Source organism: Polyodon spathula, chromosome 12, assembly GCF_017654505.1.
Source record: "Polyodon spathula isolate WHYD16114869_AA chromosome 12, ASM1765450v1, whole genome shotgun sequence".
In the NCBI taxonomy this organism is placed as follows: Eukaryota; Metazoa; Chordata; class Actinopteri; order Acipenseriformes; family Polyodontidae; genus Polyodon; species Polyodon spathula.
Window position 1 is genome coordinate 39,883,816 of NC_054545.1, and position 27,600 is coordinate 39,911,415.

The 27,600-nt window shown below is 37.8% G+C and overlaps 1 protein-coding gene across 6 annotated transcripts; it reads left to right on the plus strand.

Annotated features, from left to right (window-relative positions):
* The first annotated feature begins 63 nt into the window (after positions 1-63).
* Positions 64-27,512, plus strand: LOC121324480 (ataxin-7-like protein 3). Of its 6 annotated transcripts, XM_041266416.1 has the most exons (15): positions 64-836; positions 1,176-1,285; positions 5,033-5,147; positions 10,021-10,134; positions 12,473-12,605; positions 13,148-13,319; positions 14,789-14,886; positions 16,288-16,346; positions 17,319-17,364; positions 21,800-21,834; positions 22,447-22,515; positions 24,202-24,245; positions 24,902-24,973; positions 25,799-25,932; positions 26,553-27,511. In XM_041266416.1, the coding sequence occupies exons 4-15, from the start codon at positions 10,084-10,086 to the stop codon at positions 26,717-26,719; spliced, it is 1,080 nt and encodes a 359-aa protein (XP_041122350.1). In that variant the 5' UTR covers positions 64-836; positions 1,176-1,285; positions 5,033-5,147; positions 10,021-10,083; the 3' UTR covers positions 26,720-27,511. The 6 variants fall into 6 exon arrangements, with proteins under 6 accessions (XP_041122350.1, XP_041122349.1, XP_041122354.1 ...); XM_041266415.1 differs by lacking the exon at positions 64-836 and having other exon boundaries at positions 856-1,285; XM_041266420.1 differs by lacking the exon at positions 64-836 and having other exon boundaries at positions 856-1,285; positions 26,542-26,698.
* The last annotated feature ends 88 nt before the right edge of the window (positions 27,513-27,600 follow it).

The window sequence follows — 27,600 nt, forward strand, 5'->3', positions numbered from 1 at the left end:
CAATATTTTGTTTCGGGGGTGAATGGAGATTTTATCATGATGGTTAACACTGATCCAGGAGAAAGTTGCGCAACGACAACAATACACAAACATATTTAGGCTGTGATTCGAAATGTATTTGAGGATAACTGTATGTTTAAACCCGTGTTACAGGGTAACGAAACTGTAAAATGCATTTACTTTTTATCATTATTTTAACCTATGGTGATTTGGTAAGGGGTCACTTTACATGGTTTCGTATCCATTCGCCGCGTCATTATTATCACAATGTGCTGCTGTAATAGTACACTCGCGAATATAGAATCACGGAATGGCTGTTTCCGTACTATGCATCGTCAGTTCCAATTTAATTACTTACTAAAATATGTATAACACCGCCTTTAAGTTTTAGATTAATTATGGTAAGATACTTTAAAATTGTTGCGCATGTCGACGTAATTATACGGTGTTTTTAGTCCCAGTATTCACAGGAACAATACATATTCGGTAAATGTCTATTTGTAAACTATACAGAACACGAAAGGAATAGGGGTTAACATTTCGAAACGTTAAACCTCTTTTGAATAAATGTGCATTAGTCGTTGTAAGTATCAATGCTTTAAACATATCGTTATGTGACGTCGCTATTTCGCTAAAGGCAGTAAAAAGCACAGCAATAATATTTAGCATAACAACAATGATATGAATTACATGCAACCGCGCAACGCAACTTGAAACAGGACGATTGAGGAAATATCTGCCCACACCGAGAGATAATTGGTGAACATCTTACAGAACCACTCTGCTGTTGGTCAGTTTTGGTGTCAAACTGGGCGCGTATCGACAGGACTACCAAGGTAGGTTGTCCTCCGCGTCTGTATTGCTGCTGTATTATTTTTTATTTGGAAATATAATGAGTTTTGGTACAACTCTGTTTGCATGTGCACTTCACAGATAAAGGAGTGTATATGAAACGTATAGCGCTGCAGTTGCAAAACTATACAGTTAAATAAATAGTCATTTAAAAAAGCGTCTGGCAAAATAATAATAATTATTATTATTATTTTTGCATTTTGTAAGTATTTGATTTATTTTGGCTGTAGAAATAATGGGAACATATATTTAAGTGTGTGTGTGTGTGCATATTTCTGAGAGGAATTTGTACAGCTTCAAATTTAATTATCGTATTCGTAAAGGAGTTATGCGGGGGTCGGATGGGACACCGGTGTCTTCATGAGATGGCTTGCCGGGGAGGGAGCTGCTGGATTCGGCTCTGATCTCCAGCTTCGACCTTTTAAGAGTCAGGGTGAGTAAACTGCAAGTAACAAAAGGTAATAACGTCTTAATACTTGTATAGGATTATCTTTTGGACGGTTTTTACAAATTACAACATTGCTCCCATTTATGGCTACGGAAATGGTGGCATTCTTTTCTATGAAGCCAGTCTGTTGCTTTTCAACAGTATAGTTTGGGCTTTGTTTTAATCGATGTAACATACCTGCAAAGATAAGATAATCCATATTTTTAATAAACTGCATTTAGAAATTAAACGCTAACCTTTTCAGTTGCATTTAGACAGATACAGATACAACGAGTGTTCTGTTTTCAGCTTTTAATATGTATTTGGTTGATTTATTACCTAAAATATATTTTGGGATGATTACAGTATGGTACATCCTGGACTTACTCGTTTAACTATAGTAGACCAGAGTAAATGCTGGCTCTGTACTAACAATGCACTGTAGCTTGTGCTACCCAAAAAAGTAGTTATTTTCTTGTATCTGAAAGTTGCACGCAATAGCAAATAAAAAAAAAAAAAAAAAAAAAAAACCTTTCTCTAAACGATCAGAATTTAATTCCACTGTATGAAGTTTCGACAGGAGAAATAAACTGCAATTCTCACGTTTAGTTCATGTTTGTTTACTGTAGTTTTGACTTTTTGACGTGACTTGTAAATTATGATGTTCAAACTCAAGTAAGGCCTGTTAAATATTTAGATATCCCTTCTCGACAAGACTGTTGATATAAGTTAGTTTTACCACATAGGGAAATGAAAGAAAAAAGAGGATGCTACATGTTATACATAATCCCGAATAATGAATATACACTACGCAACTCCTCTTAAAGAAAAATATTTGCCCTAGAGTTAAACAAATATCAATTTCCCCAGTACAGTAAGGCTCGTCCAAGGAAGGACGCAGTTTTATCTGAGGATAAAGAAATTAAGATAGACTGGTGTTGATCTGGATTCTGTGTCCACTGCAAACCCTGGCATTCACCACTATAGTTCTACTTTTAAAAACGAACTTATTTTAATCACACGTTGCAGGATTAATAGATAAATAAAGCTGCATAATCAAAGATCATTTCTCAAAAATTACAGTTAGAAATCTAATGATGTATAGAGTATGCATGGGAAATACAACACAATTTTGTAACCATCTCCATAAAAAAAAAAAAAAAAAAAAAAAACAAAAAAAAAAACCAGACCACTATTTAAACGTCTTATTCCTAGCAAAACAACATTTAAAAAAAATAAATAAATAAACAAATGCTTTTGTTCTCGCGTAAAACAATATCAGACATTTTGATATGTTTTGGAAAGATACAAGTCTATGTTGTGCATGAACAAAAATCAAAGTACATTTCTATTCTCATGCAAAATACACAGAACTATCAGATCGTTTGTTTTTCAGTTCCTGCCGCCTTTTATCGGGTTTCCACTCTGCAGGTCCTTTTCTGCTGTATAAAGTCAGTTCCAAACGGAGACGATTATGTTTTATAGAGCAAACAAAGCGGCCAAAAAAATAAACAAATAAATAAGTAAAACAAATCATGGCAACAGTGTTCTCAATCATTTTGTTGTTGGTAAGACAAGTCAGTGCTAGACCTACAGATTCTGAGAACAGGCACTTGTATCTATTGGTTATTACATCAGTGACATTTGTATACATTTTTCTTAGAGAAAAGGAAGATGCCAGAAGGGAAAACAGAATACAAGTTTGCAATCTGCAATCAAATATCCCATCAAGATATTCTGCATTGGTAGTAAATGGGTGCTATTTGGAGTACCACTGCAGTTGCAAGACAGCATAAAAATGTAGCTGCTTTTGCAGAGTTGAAGGTTATATATTTAGGGATTCAGGGATTGGCTTCCTATGAGATTTATGTATCACTTTTAAAATTGTTGACCTTTTAAAGCATTTTCAGGGTCTTGAATTTTACTTTTTATTTTTTATTGTGAAGCGCTTTCAGATGACTTTGTCAAGAACTGTGCTATATAACAATTGGCAATGGGAGCTTTGGCATGCTCACCAGATCTGTAATGACTATTACTACACTGAGGATCAGGGCGGCAGGGAAGAGATTTACATTGTGGTGTAGGAGACAGGCTGATGCTGTGCTATTGTACTCTGCACAAGTAAACTGATAATTCTACCATGAGAGGGAGAACCCAAATGTAACAAACGCCCTGTCTGCTGAAAATGCTAGCCTTTGCTTTTGTTGTATGCAGCAAATGCATGGGTCCTGTCTTGTGGCTAGGGCTATGGAAAAGATCAACAGAAATGAAATGCTAAATCTAAAATGTACATTATACGGGTGATTTAGTTTACTGATTTTGTTGATACATGTCACCATGACCTGCCACAACAGTGTGAAAGTACTGTACTTGGTTTTGACTGCCCCTTCATTTCCTGTTATGGTTTCCTATGTGTACCATAGAATGAAAGCGTGTGGATGGGTTCCTATTATCTGTGACAAAGGAAGTGTGTGTATTAGACGATAGGCCTTATTTTATTTGACCTTTCACTTACAGTTTTATGATGTATGCAATCACTGATTGATCCTGTGTTCTCTTGCTCCAATATTGATTTTTAATTAATTTGAAGCTACTTGCTCTTTAATTAGGTCTTTACAACTAATGGCTGGTTTCACAGATCCTGATTTAGCGCTAATCATGGACTACGTTACCTAAGGCAACATTAGGAAGTCCAAGATTAGTATTAATTGGAGCCTGTGAAACCAGGTAAGTGTAATTTACAGGGGGCAAAGCAATTCCAAAATTTGCATTTGCATTTAAGGACTTGTGTGCCCAAGGCTAGATTTGTAACATTACCTGTTTTATGTTCTCACTAACCCGACCCCGCCCAAGAATGGTGCAGTACCTTGATAGATACAATGTCTTGTGGCGAGAAAATAGACTTGATCCGAGTCAAAGTCAGGTAACAGCAAAACAAGCAGTCCTGGGAATAATGAGGTGCTAGTGGTAAAGCAGGTGGCCAGAATCAAGTAGCTTCTTGAAGGATCCCAGGGAGTCAGTTTCAACAACATTACTGGGGAGTTGATTCCAGACCATCACGATTCTCTGTGTAAAAAAGTGCCTCCTATTTTCTGTTCTGAATGCCCCTTTGTCTAATCTCAGTTTGTGACCCCTGGTCCTTGTTTCTTTTTTCAGGTGCAAAAAGTCTCTTGGGCCGACATTGTCAATACCTTTTAGAATTTTGAATGCTTGAATTAGGTCGCCGCGTAGTCTTCTTTGTTCAAGACTGAATAGATACAATTCTTTTAGCCTGTCTGCATATGACATGCCTTTTAAACCCGGAATAATTAATAATTTCTAGAGCAGCAATATCCTTTTTGTAGCAAGGTGACCAAAACTGAACACACTATTCAAGGTGAGGTCTTACTAATGCATTGTACAATTTTAACATTACTTCCCTTGATTTAAATTCAACACTTTTCACTGTTAGTGATAGGAAAAATGGGCTTCACCTGTGTCAAGTTGAAAATAAAACCGTGAAGACAAAAAGATCAACAGCAAAGCAGTAAGAACAAGAGGGCCTATTGAGCCGCCCTGATAAAGAAAGCGACCTGACAGAGTTGACATTTTCCTTGACCTAATGCCTACGTGCTTCTCTATGCAGGCTGTGCCCAGAAAGATAACCAGCTTTCACCAGCATTAGACTGCACAAGCAGCAGCCTTCCTGTAATCTGTTGTGAATGTTGATGTGAGAGGCTGAGATCGTAATATTGATTTTTGTTTCTTTTAAAGGAGCGCATCACACTGAGAAAGGAAAGGCCATTCTGCAGGGCTGAGCCAGTCTGCACCCACCTAAAACCCCGGCTAGATCGCCCCATCCCCACAATTGGCACATCTCTACATATTTGTAAGTATTGAATACAGGGCCAGTAAGTTGAAGCCAGTGCTACAAAAGGATTGCCCAAGTCTACTAATTGGGGCTGATTCAAAAAACACTCCTCGGAATTAAAGTACAGTGGGGCCCATGGAAAAATATATATATTGATGGGACAATTACATAAATGTAACATAAAAGCAACGTAAGATTTAGTCCTACTTTGGCTAGAAAACAGAACTGATATTATGGTGTCCAAAATTTGGACGCAAGGCGAGCGCTTCCACCAGGATATACTGGACTTTGAACGCCGCTACCGAGGACAGTATAACGAGAACATGATGGGAGACTACATTTGGGGGCAGATTCGTGAAAGTGATTTACAGTGTAATTGTAAATCCCGAAAAAATACTCACATCTAAATCTTTTGTAGTCATTTTTGTATTACTTTAGTATAAATACATGTTAATTTGGATTCATATGTTGTTTTTTTTCTGACTTTATGTGAACGAAATGACCGTTTTCTCATTGGAAATAGGTACATTTCAAAATATCACTGTCCTGGTCACAAAAGCAAAGTTTGTGGGGAATAATAGCCGTTTTCTATACTTTTGAGGCTTAAGCAATTAGGAAATAACACTTACTACCCAGGAACAAAAATTGTGTTACATAGTGTTATCAAATGCTTTTAATTTCTGTCAAATACATTTGATAACTATAATGGACACGTTCATATTGAGAAAAAAAAATTTCCAAAAGGAGATTTCCAAAAATTTCCTCAAGTGCACATTATTAGTTTCATCAGCTGTGGGCAGCACTGATTCTATTTACTGGACATAGATGAGGTCCTCAATGAGGAAACACAGGGGGAGCATGCAGCCCAGTTTGAAAAATACATTGTTAAAAAAAAAAAAAAAAAACAAAGAAAAAACTCAAAAAACATTATTATACCCAGGGTTAATAGTTCATTTTGAAACTCCAAAGAAGCACAAACTATGTACAGTCAGATTTCTTCATTGTGCACAGTTTGTTTACATGTTGTTTGCCAAGAATCCTGCTCTGGATCCAAGGCGGCGCACTTTTTTTGTACATCAAATACACAAGGGTGCGTACTTGCAAAGCATTTTTAAAACTGATTCGCTGGTAGGATGGGACCAGCAAATCAGATGCTAGTTAACACAAGCAGGAAAAGAAGAGCACGCCCACGTCTTGTCTGGCACAAATACTGTAAATAGCAAGGCAGGGCATTCGGTGCAGTTTCGTTGATAAACTTAAATAATGTTATTAACTATGCACGTTACAAAAATATAATTATTTAATCGATTAAGCAATGTTTATATCAATTGAAAAATCGATTTTCGATTTAATCGTGGCAGCACTGTATATACATTTATATATATTTTTGCTCAAAGAGCCAACTTCCCAAACGATATCCTTAACATACCTTTCTCAAGGGAAAGTGTGTTTGGAAACAAACATTGGAGGTATTTATAGGCTTTTGAAGCCATGGTAGCCAAACATTTATTTCTCTTTAAGTCTAATTTCTTTGTTATGTCATTCACTATATAGCTAATGATGTAACAGTTGACTGTTCATTTCTATTTAAAGCTTCAGGAACCTAGTCATCGGCAGTTATCATAATTTCTTTCATAACTGAATATATTTTATTTAAAGTGCGTAATATATGCAGTATAAACAGAAATAATGGAAAAACACCAGTGTACAGTTAGTTTAATACACTGTAGATCAACAGTACTATAAAAATTACACAGAAACTGTGTGGGCTTATGTCCCTTATTCTTATGTATTTTGCTGCCATCAAGAGACAGTCTTACAACTACTGTACCGCACAACAACGCTAGTATTTAAAATGTCTTGCTCGCAAACATTTCATGTTTTACAGTATGTGTCGTGGCTCTCGGCCATATGGAAGTTTTGGTATGTGGTTCGTAGTTCATGTACATTTATCTAATTACATTTTTTCTAAAACCACAAACTTTAGGTCATCCATGGTGTATCTGTTCCCTGTGAAGTGTTGAACTATTGGTTTGTTTACTTTTTTATTTCTTGTATTTAATAGGTGGTTCTGTTATTTTATATAATGTACCTGTCCTACATATTTTATTGTATTACATTTCATGCAAATTGTAATATATACAAGGTTGCGATCCTTGCATGATGTATTTAAGATTATTTGCGATTTTCACTTTTATTTTTACCAATATTTTTTGCACACTTTACATGTGATTCAAAACCATTTTTGAAATGTTGGGTAATAATTTAGAAAATGTAATTATTAGTGGTACTTTCTTATGGATAAAACCTTTGTTAAAACCTTGGTTTCTGCTTAATAAGTTGTTTTGAGCCTATATACAAACCATAATCAAACCAATTAAAATTGGTTCTAAAACCATTTACTTTTGTTAAGTGACATAACTTTGGGTAAGTGTCACGGAATGCATAGTAGCACTATACAAATGGAACGCATAGATTTTTTGTGATACACACACCCTGTGAGGGGTGGTGTCTATTCCAATTAAAATGCGCAAGCTCTATTGGTTCATCAGCCTTTGTACCTTTGCATTATGCAACGTGTTGCTTATGTTGCCCCTTTAAATGGTAAAGAAATCATTGAAACTGTAAACATTACGTGATTTTTTTTTCCTGTGTTTAAATGTAAACTCTGAATCAACGCAGGGTTAATTAACTCTTAAAAATAAACCGTACATAGCTGTGTACATCAGCAGTTTCCAATCGCCAGCCTTGTCGTTCGCCCTTGTGATGCTTGGGTATAGTGCTTTGCTGCTAGTGAGAATTTAGCAAAACTCTTAAATGTAACTTCTTGTTATCTGGGTGTCTCCTGACATTGGTGAAGTGAAGAAGATACACAACTATTAATGTGCTTTTTCTCACACCATGCATCATGCTAGAGAAATAAGACCAAATTTGGTCAAGGAAATTATGTAAGCTAGCTGTATATCTGTGCTGTATGAAGTAATTGCTCAGCTCAGAAAACGGACATCTCTGATGCCGTGAAAGCTGGGCTCAGAAGTAAATGATGCCTACACTGATGCCAGCTCAGAACATCATCAACCAAGGCCTGTGTGTGAGATCACTGATGCATCACATTTGATTTGCTTTGTTTCTGCTTGCATTTTGATTCCTGAATAAACTACTTTTGATTGACTTTCTGAAGAGTAATTATATTAGAGAACCTCTTGCAATGGAAACGAGGTAACACAAACAGACCATTATCAACAGAAAGTTATATTGGTCCTAGTCCTAGCAATGTGAATCTGTACAAAATAAATGGAGATACAAGGTACCAGGACCAAAGGACACAGTTGGAAATGAAGTGGAGACAGATGTTGGACAGAGGGTAGGAGGCAGTTCTTTTACATAGAGAGCGGTCTGGGCATGTAATGGATGATCTAGTCTTGTTGTTGATGCTTAGTCATTGGGCTCTTTTAAGTTTTGAGATTAATCAGCTACTAGGAACACGACAAGTGCTGAAGGAGATGGAAAGCCTTGTTCATAAATATTCTTAAGTTTGTAACTTCCAGAGAGACCCATTTTGATTATAAACTAAACTTTCCCTCATTTTAAGATTGCTCATAATCTTTTTATTATACCTAAATGTGCGTCCGTATGCCCCACTTGAATTTTCACATATATCTAGGAAACTCATTGTGATGACACTGGGTGAGACATTGTTTTATGACACTGGGTAGGGACATTGTTGTGGTGTTTTAAACCATTTTTTTTCTCATTACCTCATTACCTATTTAACAGATACACAATGAGAACCAAGCTTGTACCTAACTCTACAGTGTATCCATATTGGATCAACATTTACTATAGTCTGAAGGAGGGAGGCCCTCAGCAGGGCTGCTGCATTTCATAATTGTTTCCTCCCTTAGCCTGCAGCTGTCTTTCTGCCTCTTGGTATCCCATATGCAAGGTCTGGGGTGGACGAGGGTAGAGAACTGAGCTCCGTCACTCACAGCACAGCGCTCACGAGCAGAAGCTTGACAACACTTGGACTGAGACATTCTATTTCACTTCTGTTTTCAGGCTACAAACTGAAAGGCAAGAATTCATGCTGCCGCATAGACACACACAAAACTCATCCATGTAATAGCGACTGTTCTGTATCAAAGGGTAAAGTTCATTTTATTAGCTGATAACTAATGAGAATTATTGTAGATGTTCAAATACTGTAGGCCCATGTCAGGATATGTGCTTCTATGGGGAGGAAAAACTGCTTGAGCGGAAATTATCTACGATGTACAACAACGACAAAAATAACTATTCCTGGCCAACAGGTTCTAGCATTGATTGTTGTTGTTTTTTTTTTTGTTACATATCCCAATTTATCTTGCATTTATTCAAATCCAAACTACAGAATGACCGAGCAGAGTGCACTGTTCCAAAAAACGCAACCAGTTGCAACTAGTCAACTAGAAAAACAACTAGTAAAATCTACTAGCTGTGTCCTATTAGTTAACCCTCTATTAGCCAATTTGTTTACAGCCCCAAAAAAAGCAGTTTCAGCTGCAAGGACACCAGCTGTCTTGCTATTTTGAAAACTTAAACGGGTATCGATTTAATGCGATATTATCAGGATAGAATATAGATTATTGTGTTTATTGTACTGCTGATGCATTGTGATTTGCATGTTGAATGGTGGTTGATGTTATTGAGCCATTGCACTTGAAAACTATTTCTTTTTTTGACAACTTACTAAGAGGAGTCATTCACATTCACATTCACATTCACTGGTGTTTTTTTTGCATGAACCTGTCACTGTATGCCATGCCAATATTACAGGGTTTTCCATCTAGACTGTCTCATGAGGTGATCTTTCCAGGTCTTTAACCTGAATTCTTTCTGTATTATTTTTCAGTGCCATTTCCCAACGCTGCCTGTACTATGTAGACAAGAATTCTACCCCATTTAGTGTTTGCAAATGAAAATGGAGGAAATGTCTCTATCTGGCCTGGACAACAGTAAACTGGAGGTAAGAAGGAAAGGGAGTCTGGCTTAATCAGTGCCTCAGTCTGGTCTAAGCAGTGTGGCATCTTAATATGGCCACTCTAACATGTATAAACCTCGCTTTCTGCTGACCTTAATTCACTGAGTTCTTATTGTACATATTTAACCCTCCTATTATGTTCAGAATGTAGGTACATCTGTTATGTTTTGGGTCATATTGACCCGATGCAATTTCAGACTAATTTAAAAAACCTTAAATTGATTAAATGTTTTTATTTGCAAAGGTGTTACTCTTTTATGCTCTTTTAATCCAGGAGCTGTGATAAAACTTCTTTGACTGCCTACCTGGGAGCGCCTCATTTTGGAATGTCTTTACCATAAGATGCTGTTGCAGTACTGACAGAGAAAATTAGGCTCTGCCTTGTACATATATATTGTTTGTTTTTTTATTTATAAAAATCTCCAGACAGGTGCAGCCATTTCCAGAGATAATATAAATATAATAATAATAAAATAACAAATTGAAGTTTGATTTCTGCACACAAATCTACATAGATAAGATGTTTCATCCGTGGCATTTATTTGTATGTGACCTGTTCTTAAAAAAAAAAAAAAAAAAAAAAAAAAAAAAAAAAAAAGACAAAAACTTCTCAAAGGTTCTGTTTTCTGTGTTTAAGTTCATGACCCCAACTTAGGAAAAGTCATAAAATATTATACAGAAAATAAGAAAAAAAGAGCATTCAAGCAGGTTAGTTAGACACGATCTCCCTTTCCTAAAACCTGCTGACTTGTTACCATAGGTAATTTTCCATTTTCCATTTTTCTTAGTTTCCATAAGCTTACATATTGTAGAAGTCAAGATTATTGGCCTGTAGTTACCTGGTTCGGTTTTGTCTCCCTTTTTGTGGATTGTATTAAGTTTGCAATTCTCCAGTCTGTCGGTACAACCCCTGTCTCAAGAGACTGTTGCATAATCTTTGTTAGTGGTTTGTAAATTACTTCTTTCATTTCTTTGAGTGCTATTGGGAGGATATCATCCAGCCCAGGGGATTTGTTTATTTTAAGAGCTGCTAGTCCCTTTAACACTTCTGCCTCTCATGCTAAAGTTATTTAAAACTGGATAGGAAGAGGTCGACATGTGGGGCATGTTGTCTGTATCCTCCTCTTGTTGTCATTTAATAATGTTCTGATGTTGCTATTTGTATCTCTTAGACATTTTACTTCCTCCTTGAATGTTCTTTTGCTGTTAAAATATTGGAAAAAAATTTTGGCATTGGTTTTAGCCCTCTTGGCAATGTTAATTTCTATCTCTATTTATTCATTCATTCATCATGTATTTATTTATTGGGGGGAGGGAGGGGGATAGTTTTCCAGATTTTGAAATGCCCATTCTTATTGGTATTGTGTTTATGCGCTGTATTCCATGATTCTGTAGGACAGGTTTGATAATGTAATATACAACACTGTGGGCCCCATCGACTAAGTCAACATCAATCTGAAAAAACATTTCAAAATTTTTGTTTTTGTTTTGTTTTTTGTTACCATGACTGTTTCTGGCTCAGTTCTTTTTTGACTCCTGTTTGTTTGAGGCCCGGATGATTTTAAACACATGGCTGCAGAAATCTCCTCTTGTAGCATCTCCACAAGTCCCGCTGGCAGTGCTGAGGATCTGAAACCAGTCCCAGTCACATTTAAATCAGGACCAGGGCAGGAATGAGTAATACTGAACCACAAAGTAAAACATTCAAAATGGATTATGAATGAGAACTGCTGCAGTGGTAGTGGCCCTGGTTTACATTTCTCTTGCTAAGGTAAAGCTTTAGAGTGTAACATTGATGCTGTTGAAACCATCTGAATTGGCCCTTCGATATTTAAAATCTGGACCTCAATATTTGCTCTGTTGTCCAAAATGTTTACCACTGTCTTTGCACTCTAGGGGTTACAGGTGTTGAATTCTGAGGAGTGTTTCATAATTCCTGCCTTGTTGTTGATATGCAGGTGGATTCCTACTGCCAATGTAAACCATTTCGGCTAGCACCTTCATTTATATATTGTTGTGTTCATTTAAAAGGGATAATCTGACGGCGCCCTTCACTTTAACACATGTCCTTAGGTGAACACTGTGTTGGGGAAAATGTGCCTTTCTGGGTGATAAAGTTGTTTCAAGTTTGTCTGTAAATATTGATAGTACAAATACCTGAACTTCACAAGTACATTCAGCACAACTCATTTTAAAACATTAAAATTTGCTTTAGTACTTTATTGGTACGTTCTGAGTTTAGTGCACCCAAGGCTGTGTCCAGGTATGACTGTGTAGTACTGAAGCTTCATGAATCCATAATCTCTCCCTCTCCCTGTTCCAGGCCATGGCTCATGAGATCTACACAGATCTGATTGACGATGCCTGCCTGGGTCTGTGTTTCGAGGTCCACCGAGCTGTGAAGTGTGGCTACTTCCTTCTGGACGAAACAGACCCAGAAAGCATGAAGGACTTTGGTGAGTTGATCTCCAACGTTTGGCTCCTTTTTTTTTTCTTCTGCTGGTTGAATACTCCCAAGTAAATGCTGAGAAATGTATTTCCAATATATGTTTTTAAAAAAATTGAAACAGTCGGCAATATGTTTAAAAAAATAAGTCTGCAATATGGACAACATGGGACACTGCACACGTATCAGAACGCATTCTAGAGTCTGGAATACTGCCTGGAACACTGAAGTGGAACTAAAGCGAGTATTCTACTACTCTGTGCTCTCAGTCTCCGCTTTTGTGCTATTCAAGAAATAAATCTGCATTTTATTTCACATTTTGAAACACTTTTTAAATATAAAACAAAGGAATGATCAAAGATAGAAATATGAGAAAGACACAAATGTGCCCAAGGCCCATAACCAAAACTCTTTCAGAACCTCTGCTATACAGTTAATGTGCTCTCTGCACAAGAATATTTTTTGTTTCTTATTACATCACCTTCATTATTACATCACTTGTATTATTACATCACCTTCATTATTACATCACCTCTGTTTCTTTCCTTTCAGAAATCGTAGACCAGCCGGGCGTGGATATCTTTGGGCAGGTGTATAACCAGTGGAAGAATAAGGAGTGTGTGTGTCCCAACTGTAACCGTAGCATTGCAGCCTCGCGCTTCGCCCCACACCTGGAAAAGTGTTTGGGCATGGGCAGGAACAGCAGCCGAATCGCTAACCGCAGGTGAGCAGACCACAGCAACACGGTGAATTGTGTGATATACCTACGCCTGGCACTGGAGGAACAGTATAACCTTGTTGTTGCTGTTTGAGTGAACTGTGACGTTCAGCTTGCCCTTATACCCTTTGCTTTGTTTTTTTGTTTTTTTAAGTTGTATTTCCTGGTTGTAATTTGTTACTAAAATGATATTATGATAACAAACCTATTTGCTTACTAAGAAGCACATGCTATCAAAAAAGCATGTGAAGCATATCTACAGTTAAGAAACGGCAGGTATCATGCATGTTGCTGTGCTACTATCTCAAACTGTCTCAGAGGCCGACTTCGTCCTTTTGCTAATATATCTTTCTTAAATGTCGTGACTTAAGACGAGTAATTCTACTTCATGGTTTACGGAAGTTTTTTAAATCTCTAGATACCCTCAGTTGTGACTTCATATTGAAACCTTGCTGCTGAATATGTTAGTGACCTTAACTTCTTATTTAATGTGGTTGCCTTGTTGAGGTCATGTGACCTTTTAAGTTTATGCTGTATGGAGAAAGTACAGCTGTGTGCCAAAAGTTTTGTATCACCTAGAATTTTTCTGTTACATAATAAAAAAAAAAAAAAAAAAAAAAAAAAAAAATTTGATCTTTTACTTATCATGTTATTAAAGAAATTAAAAATTGATATCGCAAAAGTCTACCGGACGCCATAATGGTAACACAGTATTTCAAGTTAATTTCAAAATGTCAAATTTTTCATGAAGTATATGGAAAGCTACAAAGCGGTGTGTAATTCAATATGTTAACATAACATTATTCAGCAGGTTTCATTCGACTTTATGAAGTAAAATGTGTTAATTCTGTAGAGTGATGCAAAACTGCTGGCCAGAGCTGTACACTTTGTTATTGTTTTCACTGCCACTTTGTTTTTAACCCCTTCAGGTACACAAGAAATTGAGCGGCTGTTCAAACAGTTTCTTCTTAAAATGCACTTTGACAGTGAGTGAAATGTCACGAGGAAAAGGACAGTTTGGATATTTCGATCCAACCTGTCAATAAATTTTAAACCCTGCTTCTTGCACCTCATTGCAAAAATAAGAAAGTTAGCATTGTTTTATTTGTGGTACAACCTATGGACATATCAAGGACAGTGGCACTGGAACAATTTTTAAAGTGGGGGTGCTGAAAGCCGTTGAACAAAACCAACTAATATTTATACCAACTCATATTTATGATTGAAGCCAAGCAAAGCTGGTGCATCCCCAGCATGCCTAGGTCCAGCACTCCTGTTCAGCGATACAGATGTTTGACACATATTCATGTTTACAAACGTTTTTTGTCAGATGACTTTCTCCTAACATGCCTGCCCCTGGTATGCTCTGTTTTTGTTCTGAAAAGCTCCCATTTCTGATTGGTTTGAAGATTGGTTTCTGGAGTACCTGGTTCTGTGTTTTAACCTCAGAGTTGTTCTGTCTTCTTATTAAACAGGATAGCCAGTCGTAACAATATGAACAAATCAGAAAGTGACCAGGAGGACAACGATGACATCAATGACAACGACTGGTCCTACGGCTCAGAGAAGAAAGGTGAGCACAGCAAGGGGTGTGTGAAGAGGCTCCAAAATAAGTTGTTGGGGGCCACTCACACCCAGCAATACACATGCTGCACAGCGTTCACACATACATGAATCCTTTCAATCATACCAGTCTTGCATTTTAATTCTACAAGTAGATCTCATGTAAGCAGATCTGAAAGAAGCACATACACGTGATTCGCACGGGACTGAAAATCAGGTGTCCTTAGAGTTGGTCAGAAGCAGTTTTCATCAAGGAAAGTTGGTAAATGCCAAATTAAATGTGATGTTGTGGCCCGAGAAGGTGCTTTTGTGCATGATTTGTAAACAATGAACCAGGTGTAAGTAACAATTTAATAAATAAGGTTTCTTTAGAAACGGCACGTGAAGTGCACAACAGTGTGTTTCATCAGCTGTGATCATAAGATTAAGTGTCGGCTTCTTCAAGATGCTTGTCATTTATTTCACTTGAAAAACTAATGACAAGGTTTTATTGTAAACATTTATATCAATGTAGTTCGTTCGCAACAGAGGCAAGGCACCAGAAGGAAGGCAAAAAATATGAATCTTTTATAGCGTTGAAACATTTAATCACCGAACAGAATCACAGTAAGTCACAATGTAAACTCTATGATATGCCAGGCTACAGAGACTGTGGCGAAAGTTGGAGTCTACAGATAAATTAAAAAATCAAGAATATATTTACTGCATAAACAAACAGAAATTGATTTCTGTTGTAATATTAAAGTCATTGTAGCCAAAAAAAAACATAAAATAAAACAGGGATCCTACCTGCTTTTGACTTTCATTATCTCAATGTGCAGTTTTGAAAGAACTGCATGTTATAGCACACAGGTGTTTTAATTTTAAAACATGCTAGCTGGTACTACTATAGCTTAAAGGAAGCTCTCAGTTTTGATGCCTTATTCTTGGCTTAACTGTTTGCATTTGCACTTCCTTGGTCATTTTACCTCAGCAATGTCTTCTGGGTCATTTTACTGGCTGAAAACATGCCAGTCAACAGGGGAAGCAGCTGGTTGGATAATGACAGGCAGGAAGCAGTTGAATGGGTGGGGACAATTTCACCCTCCAGAGAAATGACCAAGAAAGTGTGACACTATCTGAAAGCATGGCTTGTAAGCAGATATTTCTTTAGCCAAGTGTAGTACCAGATACCCTGTTTTTAAAATGCAAATGCAGGTTTTTCATTCAGAACTGCACATTGGACACCTCGTTAGTGAGTGGAAGTGCACAAACTGTAAACATGATGGAATTATTTTGTTAACTACAGTCACTTTAATCAGATTTCAACTGACCTGACAAATAGTTTATGAGTTTGAAGCTGTGGTTTTTGAAGTCAGTATTTTCTCTTGAAACAGTTTAGTCTAACTTCTGCCTCTCCTCATGTTTACAGCTAAGAAGAGAAAATCTGATAAGGTATTTTTACATTCTTTGAAACAACCCGGGTTTGTGGTAAGTTTTATTCTTTAGTAGAAACATAACTTTGAAAATGTGAATGAAACAGCACTTGGTCATAATAATGACACACACTTGTATTGAGGATGAAATGCTTGTTGATGCTTTTTAAATGTATTAGTAGTAGAAATGTTAGGATAAATCTGTTACTGATATGTTTTTGTTTTTGGTTGTCATATGTTTGTTCTTGGTTGTCAAGAATGTACAAGTTTGGGCATCGGTTTAATAAAATTATAGTTTTGATTTATTAAAAACAAGGGAGATATGTATATGTGTGTGTGTATATGTGTATATATATATATATATATATATATATATATGTGTGTGTGTGTGTGTGTGTGTGTGTGTGTGTGTGTAGTTTGAAAATACAGTACACCCTCGCTATAACAAACCTGTCTGAATTGAATCTGACATGAATTGTTTCAAAGTGCATCAAATCGTAATCCGACAAAGAATCCCAAACTGAGCTTTTATTCCAAATCAACCCGACATGAAAAGTTAATCAGACCTCGTTTCTTCTTTTTTTTTTTTTTTCTTTTAATCAATTTTGCTTTGCCGCATGGTTGCTGAATAAGCCAAAAAAAGAGTGCTTTTTGACAAACTATATTTATGACAGACACATGCCTGCTTTACGCCTTTTTTCAAACAATCAAGTTAATTTCCAGCTTTGTTTCAACATAAAATAATTTTTGTTTCGGAGACATAATAAAAAAGTGCGTGCTGTGTTGACTTCACCGTAGAGGTGGATCTCGTGTGTACACACTGGGATGTTGACAGTGTGTGTTTTATGTTATTTTTTATTATTTGGGGTCGCCAGGTTCATTATAATGAGTGCCGTTATAGTGAGAGTGTGCTGTCTTTGTATTTACATGAATTTTACTTATGTATTTTTTATTTATTTATTTATTTTTATACCCAAAACATTCTGGATTGATTACAAGGTTGTGTCTCTCTCTTGTTTACTTTCAGAATCCAAATTCTCCAAGAAGATCAAAATCAATAAAACATAAAAACGGTAAGTAAAGAAAACATTTCCATTTCAAAAACAAAACAAAGTTAAACTTCTGCTTTACAGCTCTCTGGGTTGCAACCTGCCTTTTAAATGTGATTTCTAGCATCTCACAACTCAGCTTGTTGCAGAAGCATGTCTATTTTTACTCTGATGGATTGCAAAACTGGTGTCTGTGAGGGAAGAGGAAGATTGTCTTTACAGTTACAATTTGGGGAATGTACATAAACTGTACTTATAAAGCAGAGTACACAAGGAACAAAACTAACCAAGGTATTCTATTTGAATGTAAAACTGCAACTGGTGTAAAACAGGGGATGATCGCTTAAGACGAGTTAGATTCCAATGATTGCTGAATATACTGCATAGTTACATTCCTCTTGCCTGTTTCCAATTACAAGCAAGCAAAGTCCTAATTCTTACAAGTAAACAAAGCTGTTTAATATATATTCTGCACATTCTAGGTGAATCAAGAAATGAAGGTGCACATTTATCTGGGAGAAAGCTTGTGGGAATTGAAGATAATCTGTCTTTATGAGCACATCGAAGTATCAATACAGAGCTGCACCTGCAAATGTTTCATACCACCTGGGTTTTTTGTTTTTGTTTATTTTGAATATTGTGAAAAATCTTCCATCTCCTGGTCACCAAGTCTCCAGTGGAAATGGAAGCTGGTTCTTAGTTGACCCAGACTGGTTAAAACAAAGGATTTGGTGATAGTGAAAATCAATCTAAAGAATAATTTTCAAATGTTTTTTCTTCAAGGTCAATTTAGAATATGCCTTTCTTGTGTACATCATCAGTTTTCAGTAACATTGTTCTTGAAACTTGTACAGGCAACCTGGCTATAACGTCGCTTCTGTCAAAGCCAGGTTGTCTACCAAAGTTCCATGTACAGTGCCTCAGCAAGAAAACTGTAGTCAGCCATCACATGATCAATTTCTATGAGAGCATATTGCCGACTATCTGCTGACCTAGGCGTCCATGGCCCAAAGAAGACCTTTCGTAAAAAATAAAAAAATCAGATCATATTCAAATTATATTTTCAATTGAAATTTGATTTCATGTCCTAATCGGAGGTTTCGTTTTGTAATTTTGGAACTGGCCCTAACCAGACATCTAGTGTTTTGACAGAGGAAATAACAAACCACAGTGGAGAGGATATCAGCAGTGACACATCTGAACAGCGTTCAAAGCAGAGGAGTGAAGGGACTAGCTGGAGAAACTACCGTAACAAAAGAACACCAGGCCAAATTATGACTAGGAGTCAAAGGTTGGCATCGCAAGACTGTATGTTAGGAGGAGGACACCAAGAATCATGTTTTGAAGAAGCCAAAGAGATCTACATTAATGTTTGAAGGCTTTGGTAGGAATGATGGCTCTGGTCCATCTCCCCTGGCTGCAAAGTGCTTTCTTCAGGACAGAAAAAGAGCCCATCCAGAGAGAGAGTGGCTTGCTGATGTCTTTGAACAACAAACAGTACTTTATAATAGACAGTTTATAATACTCATGGTGTGATTAATCCTTTTTTTTTTTTTTTTTTTTTTTTTTTTTTTCTTATACCAGAGCAGCTGTTTCTGTGGTTGTCTAAGACTTTTGCACAGTACTGTATAATGTCTCTGATCTATATTCTGTTCTTGGTTAATCATGGAATTGTATCAGATTTGATCGAGGAGGGGAGGGGAGGGTACTTTTAATTGGGTTTAATATGTCTCAAGCAGTATGTGGGAGAGTCAACATGTTTCAACTTTAAAGAGACTTCAGTATAGTCAACTCAACTAGAGTGGCTGCTATATTATAAACGAGGATCATGCCATGGTTTGTGTGGGTTTTTAAGTATCATGTTTTGTTTTTCTTGTCTTGTCTTGTATGGATATCTGCAGTTGTGTAACTAATTGTGTCTGCTGCTATCTTGTTGGGACCCCTGAAACAGATTGGTAATCCAGAGGGTTCTTTTCCAGGTTAACATGGATCAATAAATAAAATCACTGAATAGACTAAACAATGCATTTGAGAGTGAGACCATCAGAAATGTTGGGAACTAGAGGAGGCCATTGAGAGTCTTAACCCATTGAACACCAAGAGTTGTATGTACTTTTCTGAAGGAACCCATTGAGAAGCTATTCCATGCATGGGTCCCCAGTTGCTCACCTCTTAAAGGCAGGGTGAGTCATACAGACGGGAGCGCAGGTTTGAGTGTGTGTGAAGTTGCTGGTTTTGGCTGGGGATTCCACAGGATGTGCTGCATTGGTTCTGGTGCTGTGCGGATTAGAGGAGACAAAATCAACAGGGACGGTGAGCTGAAAGCACCCACCTATGGGGCTTGCCTTTGTCCTGCAGTTATGAAGTGGTGATGGGTTTGGCTGTGGGATCCAAGGACGCCCACTGACCTTCAGTTCTGAGCTGTTGTGGGGAGTCGCTGTGATGAGGGAATGTAATTGGACAATCTAAATTGTGGATAGAGAAAAAAAAAAAGTTGCAAACATAGTGGTCGCTGGCGTGAATCTTGTTCCTTCAGATTTATGTGACGAATAATGAGAAGCGACCCTAACCGCTTCCCAAGACACACAGTGCAGAGTGAGGCATCCGAGTCATTCCTCATGAGTGGCATGACTGTTCCTCTGCATTTCAAGTAAGACCGATTTTATATCCAAGGCAACAGGCACAACGTCTCAGCAAAGCATCTTGATTTGCATTGAAACACTAAACTGATGCAGGGCTCTTGAAAGGTGATTTCTCCGTTCATAAAATGTATAACAATTCAACTTAGTAATCCTGTGCTCGGCAGCGCTGCAGATCCGAAGATGCAATAAATAAAAAAAATGTGTTTTATATGTGTCGTCTTGCATGGTGTAACAATAATAAAGTGTAGGTTTAAAAAAAACAAAAAAACACTTGTTCACATTGTTGTTTGGATGCAAAATGCATTCTTATTTTTTAGTTATGATTCCTGTTGGTACCATTACATAAAATTGGTTACCATTTACATTAAACAGCACGACTCAATAATCGATCAAGCATTAAAAGACGCTCCACGTGATCATTTTTCAACCTCAATGGAAATGCCACTGACTGAATCACTAAATTCTGCAGACAAAACAAGGCTGTGGCTCATGACCTTGCACTGACCACTGTTAACAAGCTGTTTTACAAGAGGATTCAGGAGAAAGGCAGTTTTATGTGGTGGGATACAGGCTTCTCTCAAGCAACCACACTTCGCTGCAGGTCTTATCTTCCTATTTATTTGTGCCACTTCCTCAGAGTGCTTGCAGACAACTGCAGTTTTTATCAAACCGTTCATATTGCTGTCCTAGTTGCAGTTTCAGTGACGGGTGTCTCTTAAAGACAGTAATGCCTTTACTAAAGGCGCCTAACTACCTGTCGGATTACAGTGCAAGGTCTTCTATAAACCACCCCTGCTCCCTGGACCACATGTTTATAGTTTCCATTGATCCAAGCTGGACTGTACCAGCATGGTTTTCGGGGTAGGATGATCCTAGTATATATTGTCAACAGCAGAGGGTGGTGTTCTTTGATAGGTACCCCAGTCCTTTTTGTTTGTTTATAATATGTGTGTTATTTCCTCTTAAGTCTATTACTTGTTGACACATTTTTGGTATTTAATTGGTATTTATTATGATGTTGTGTTTGAAACACTAAGCACCAACAATGCTAAAAGAAACTAGTACAATTGTTTCACAAAAGTCTTCAAAAATGAATTCTGCAGAGATTGAGGTACTGTGAAATAGGAAACTGCAGCGACTTCATTTTGTGGCTGTCCTGTTATGGATATATTTACAGCAATAAATATTTGCCAATATAAAGCATACATACTGTATATTAACTCAGTTTAGTGATTATGCTATTTTTGCAGCATTTACATTTTGCAGATTTGTAACATGCCCTGTTTTAAAGCACCCTCTCGTGTTTGCCAGGTTTCAATGACCTGTAATAGTTTTGAGATGTACATAGTTTCACTGCACTCAATCATAATATAAACTATTACTAAAAAGACATTTTGTCAGTGTCCCAGCACAATAAAGCGAGCAATGGGAACCAATTGCAGATCAGAATTAATGAAATAGCCTGATCGGCTCAGATCTTGAAACCAGCCCCCAGTGGTGACAAAATAATTGTGAATGAATTTGGCAGCTGGTTTGCTAGAACAAGCAATTTGCAGTGCAGAATGTACATGACTCCCCCTTATAATGTGCCACAGAACCAGTTATAACGCCTCAGTTTTCCCCATAATCCCATTCCTCTGCACTTTCATTGTCTTTATAAGGCAGAAACACAAATAGCACGGCCTCGTAACTGTGGCTCCCGACTAGCATTATAAAGGTAGAGCACCTGTCCTGACTGTCTGCTGTTGTGTTGCTGTACAGCTGCCTGTATGATTCCATCTGTCATGATGGCAATTTCTTTGTGCTTATATTTGCAGGGGAACTTAGTAGCGGAAGCTCTGATCCCTATAAGGTAATAATATATATATATATATATTTATATATATATATATGTGTGTGTGTGTGTGTGTGTGTGTGTGTATATATATATTTTTTTTTTTGCAGGAATTGTTATTTCTGTTGTAAAGGTAGCTGTTTTTAATATACAATTATTTGTTTTGTACAGTTCTCTATTGCTATTTCTGATTAGATTATTATTGCCCAGGCTTGTAAAGTATTAGTGGTTTTCAGAAATGTCTTTCATTCCTGTCCCCTCTAGGGGATTTATTATTATTTTTTTCATGCAGTTGCTTTAATTTGACATTGGGTTTTTAAGGTGGATCTAAACTTTTAGACCAAATTATTTTAGCCAAAGGTTCTCAACCTGTTTATTAGCTGGTGCCCTTCTTTATATTATATCAAGCAGCCTTCATCACAGGATCCGCACAGGGTTCTATGCCATTTCAGTAACTCTTTTCAGACTAAAGTTGGCTATATCAGTTGCTGCCAAGTACTGTACGTCACGTCAGTTTGTTCAATGGGCCACAGGTAGAGGACCACTGATGTAAGCAGTTTCTTGTCGTTTTACCTCATGTTTCCTATGTTTTATTCTGTACTAACACATGCCGTTTTCCCTCCCCCATAGTACACTTATAATTCAGGTATTAATTATGAAACTCTGGGTCCTGAGGAGCTGCGGTCGTTGCTGATGACGGTGAGTACACTAGTCTGCATGATGGATCTTCCTGAACCCAGTGTCTTATGGGAGTTGTAGTCAAAAGGTTCTGGGATGTTTGCAGTGCTGTTTTCTTACACTGTCCTCATATATTAAGAGAGGAACATGAAAGTTTTGACTCCAAACAATGCTACTTCTTCATCTATATGTTACAAGGACAAGGCTCTGTGAGGTGGGGATTGTTGCTATGCTAATTGTTTGGTTTGTTAGGAACTAGAATGGAATATTTTCAGTAGTTTAACCTGTCTATTGCCGTCCATTTGTATCAAACGCTATGTACTGTAGGCCCAATTTTGCAAATGTTTCTAACTTTGCATCAAAACAATGTCTGTTTTTAAACAATATCAGTTTTTAATATTTCTCACATCTCTGGATATTAAACAACATAGTGAAGACAGAAGTAGTTTAATGGTGGCACTCGCAATACATTTTACAGTTTCTATTACACATGGAAAAATACAAATGTTGCAAGAGACTTGTTAATTTCTGCAAATGTTGTACCCTCAATGTTGTTCCATTAAAGGTGATGCAGCTTGCATAGTAACACTCATTTTTGGTGCACAATAACATCTGCTAGGGGGGGAATATTTTACAGAAAAGCAGTGAAAATGAGGAATTTACGTTTTTCATTTTTTACATAACTAAACAAAACTAAACCAATTAATATTAATTGAAAAATCCGTATTTAACCCTCCTATTATGTTCAGAATGTAGTTACATCTGTTATGTTTTGGGTCATATTGACTCGATGCAATTTCAGACTAATTTAAAAAACCTTAAATTGATTAAATGTTTTTATTTGCAAATGTGTTACTCTTTTATGCTCTTTTAATCCAGGAGCTGTGATAAAACTTCTTTGACTGCCTACCTGGGAGCTCCTCATTTTGGAATGTCTTTACCATGAGATGCTGTTGCAGTACTGACAGAGAAAATTAGGCTCTGCCTTGTACATATATATTGTTTGTTTTTTTATATATAAAAATCTCCAGACAGGTGCAGCCATTTCCAGAGATAATACAAATATAACAATAATAAAATAACAAATTAAAGAAGTCTGTTTTATTCCTGCCCACAAATCTACATACATAAATGCCACGGGTCACAGTGACCCAAAACATCTTATTTGTATACATGACCTGTTCTAAAAAAAATAAACCTCTCAAAGGTTCTGTTTTCTGTGTTTGAGTTTATGACCCCAACCTAGGAAAAGTCATAAAATATTTAACAGAAAATGAGAAGAAAAACAGCATTTAAGCTAATTGGAAACTAGAGTCGGGTCAAATAGACCCGAAACTTAATAGGAGGGTTAAAACGCACATTTCAGAGACGTTAGCAATGGTAAGAATACTTAATTGAGAAGTAACACTAAAGTTTGAGAGAGGAAACCAAAATATACTGGTTTATTACACTTTCTTTTATACCACTGAAAAATATCATTCGTTCTTGTAGGTTTTATTTATTATTATATTATTATTATTATTTATTATTATTATTATTATTATTATTATTATTATTATTTAATCACACAGAATGAACATTTTATTTCTTGTGAGCGTGTTAGCATGGCGTACTTTAAAAACCTAAGAAATAAGACACTGCAGAATAAGCCACTTGGCCTGGGTATACTGAGATTAAACATAGCCTTTTAATATGTGTTCTTTTTAGCAATGTGGGGTCATTTCGGAACATACCAAGAAGATGTGTACAAGGTAAGCTTTTAAATGCTTTTGCAAAGAAAAATGTCTGCGCAGATTTGTCAATCTCGATTTTGAAAGCATGTGCAGCTTTTCTAAAAGGGCTTCAATGTGATACTTAACTATACTTAACATTAGAAAATCACTAATGGACTGCAGTTATCCTTTGAGCAGTTCGAATGAGGGTGATGTAGATGAATTGAGGACACACTGAATTGTCAACGCTTGATTAAATGCCATTTACTTTTGAATACACAGGATACTGAACATCATTGGGTTAAGGGTATGTGTTACAGGGGTCTGGCTCACCTGGTAAAGGCACAACTGCACAGTGAGCTCGAGCGGACATCTGCAGGGCTGGCCTTTGTCCTCCTGTGGGCTGGGAGCTCATAGAGATCTGCTGTAGAGATAGGTGCAAAGAGGAGATCGGCGTGATCATGGGATCAGAGGCGCAGTTCTTCTGAGCTGCTGTGGAGAGGGGAGTGTAATTGGACATTCAAAATTAGGGAGAAAAACTGGGGTAAAAAAATCGGGCGAAAACACATATGCCCATATCTGACCCATTTGATCTTTCTCTCTTTGAGACGGATTCCTTTCCTCCACCACGTGGCTTCGTTGCCACCCTGTATGCGTCACTGTTGTTAATCGCTGGGTGTTGCGTGTCCCGCCAGGTCGCTGCGATGTCCGCAGCACACAGACGAACAGCGGAGGACAGTGCGAGTCTTCCTGCTGGGGCCTTCAGCGTGAGTGTCAACTCAGCTAGCTGACAGGGATGGAAATGAGCCTCCCGCTTCATAGCACATAGATCCATTTATGGCTTTACTATGAGTTTAATAATGCACACCGGCATTTGTTACCTATACACTGTGACTAATCAAGCAAGTTTGAAAACCTGGAATAGGGAAAACTGCTATGCAATAGGAGTCTTATTTCCATCCCTGCATGGTGCAAACAAAGTAATTCCTGTAACCAGTAGCAAATTGACAGAGGGAACTCAAGGTTCTATTTAAAAAGACGGGTGCGAAGAGGCCTAAACAAGGTTCAAAATTAATCCGCATCAAAGAATATTCTTTTGACAATGATCCCCTTCAGTCACTGTGTGCACAGTTGTACCATGTACTATCTATATCTATATTCTAAGTTACATTTTCAAAGTTATGACAGGGATATATATATATATAATAAAGTCCATTCATACAAATACTGTATATCCAAATAATTTCAAAAAAAGCAGTCCCTATTAAAGCAGTATAGGCAATTTATAAATAGCCTAAATAGTTTTGTGTTAAGCAATACTATTTTCTAAATAATCTTTTGTCTTTGACTTTCACCTTTTTTAAATATGTATAAAATCCAATCTCTACTAGACCTGCGCTTCAGAGAACCTGCACATGTACAAACAGCAGCTGTACTACCAGGATCACTATTTTCAGACCCAAGTGTAGGAAGTCACAATAAAATGTAAACAAAGGTTTTCACAAGATTTTTAAGTAGACGTGATAATTCTGTTAATTTTTCACATTAACAAAGTTGTGTTTGTCCTGTTCCCCTCTGATTCCCGGTGGCAGGTCTCTCCCGGAGCCGGAGACGAGTGTGGAGAACGACAGCTATGACCCCTCGGAGAACCAGGCCCTCATGAGCCGACTGCAGTGGGACGGCTCCTCTGACATCTCGCCTTCAGACTCTGCTTCGTCCAAAGCAAGTAAGTGCAGGATTCCTGACTCCTACAGCCAACCCGTCCTCCTGAAGGGGCCGCCCCCCTTGCACTCTGCCGCTGGGGATGCTTGATTTTTGTTCCGAATACCACCCTGATTCTTCTCTAGCACATGGCCTGAAGTGTCCTAGGGTTCAGAACGGCCTTCAATCAAGTATAGTGTTAGAACAACCACCAGGTTCCAAACAAGCACAATTGAGCTCGCTGGCCTCCTCTTGTCAGTAATAATGTAAATGATGAGGACCTAAGAGTTTGATATGAATTAAATTGTTCCCACCGTATAGCTGCTTGAACAACTATCATGATGAGAAATGTTTTCTGTTTAATTCAGAGCAGGTTTACCAGTAATATATGTAAACAATGGAAGTTATGAAACCCAGGACCGGATGCAAAGTGCAAATTTCAAACCCTGCTAAACATTATAATAATTACAGTGGTAATATTTATCAGTGATAGTAAAATAAATGGATTTTAACCCTTTACTGCTCTGGCTATGTTCCCATACCTATTTAATGCCTATTTTCTCAAAGTCAAATATATTTGACACTGGGCAGCAAAGGGTTGAAACGTATTCAGTGCTCCTTTTTAACTTCTCAGTAACCCATCAGGTACCAACAACTCTGAGTCCAAGAAAACCAAAAAGAAGAAACCTCACCTGGGCCTAAACAGTGGCAGCGGCAGCTCGCAGCAGGGGCTGGGGGGCTCGTCCAGCAAGAAGAAGAAGCCCAAGCTGCTGGCACCACCAACCCCCAGCATCTACAATAACATCAACTAGCATCCCACCCCCAGCATCTACAAGGACATCAACTAGCACCCACCCTGAGCATCTACAAGGACATCTACTAGCATCCCACCCCGAGCATCTACAAGGACATCAACTAGCACCCACCCTGAGCATCTACAAGGACATCAACTAGCACCCACCCTGAGCATCTACAAGGACATCAACTAGCACCCACCCCGAGCATCTACAAGGACATCAACTAGCACCCACCCTGAGCATCTACAAGGACATCTACTAGCATCCCACCCCGAGCATCTACAAGGACATCAGCTAGCATCCCACCCCGAGCATCTACAAGGACATCAACTAGAATCCCACCCCCAGCATCTACAACATCATCAACTAGCATCCCACCCCGAGCATCTACAAGGGCATCAACTAGCCACATATTCTGTCCAACCCGCCCAGCGAGACAGAGAGCGCCGCCTAGCCCCAGCGTCTTCGACATCAGCTAACTCAAGACCACCTGCCCAGTATGACAGAGAGAGCGATGCCCAGCCCCAGCATCAACAACATCAGCTAGCCCCCCCGACCACCTGCCTAGCGTGACGCACAGAGTGCACTGGCCGCCTATCCATCCTCCAGACTCTCCACACAGCTTTATGTGGGGCAGTTCTGCAGCTAAACAAGCCCACCACCAGAAGCCCCTCCCCTTCCCTGCACCAGCCGTAGTTTGTGCTGATTTCCTGATCTTCGTTCGAGGCATTTCACTGGATATGTTAAATCGTGAACGCCTATTTACAGGCTGACAACATTATTATTATTATTATTATTATTATTATTATTATTATTCCTAGCAAAATGCCAAAATGTGAGTAATTGAATGAATGAATGAATAATAACAAGTTATAATTATACCTCTTCTTCAGACT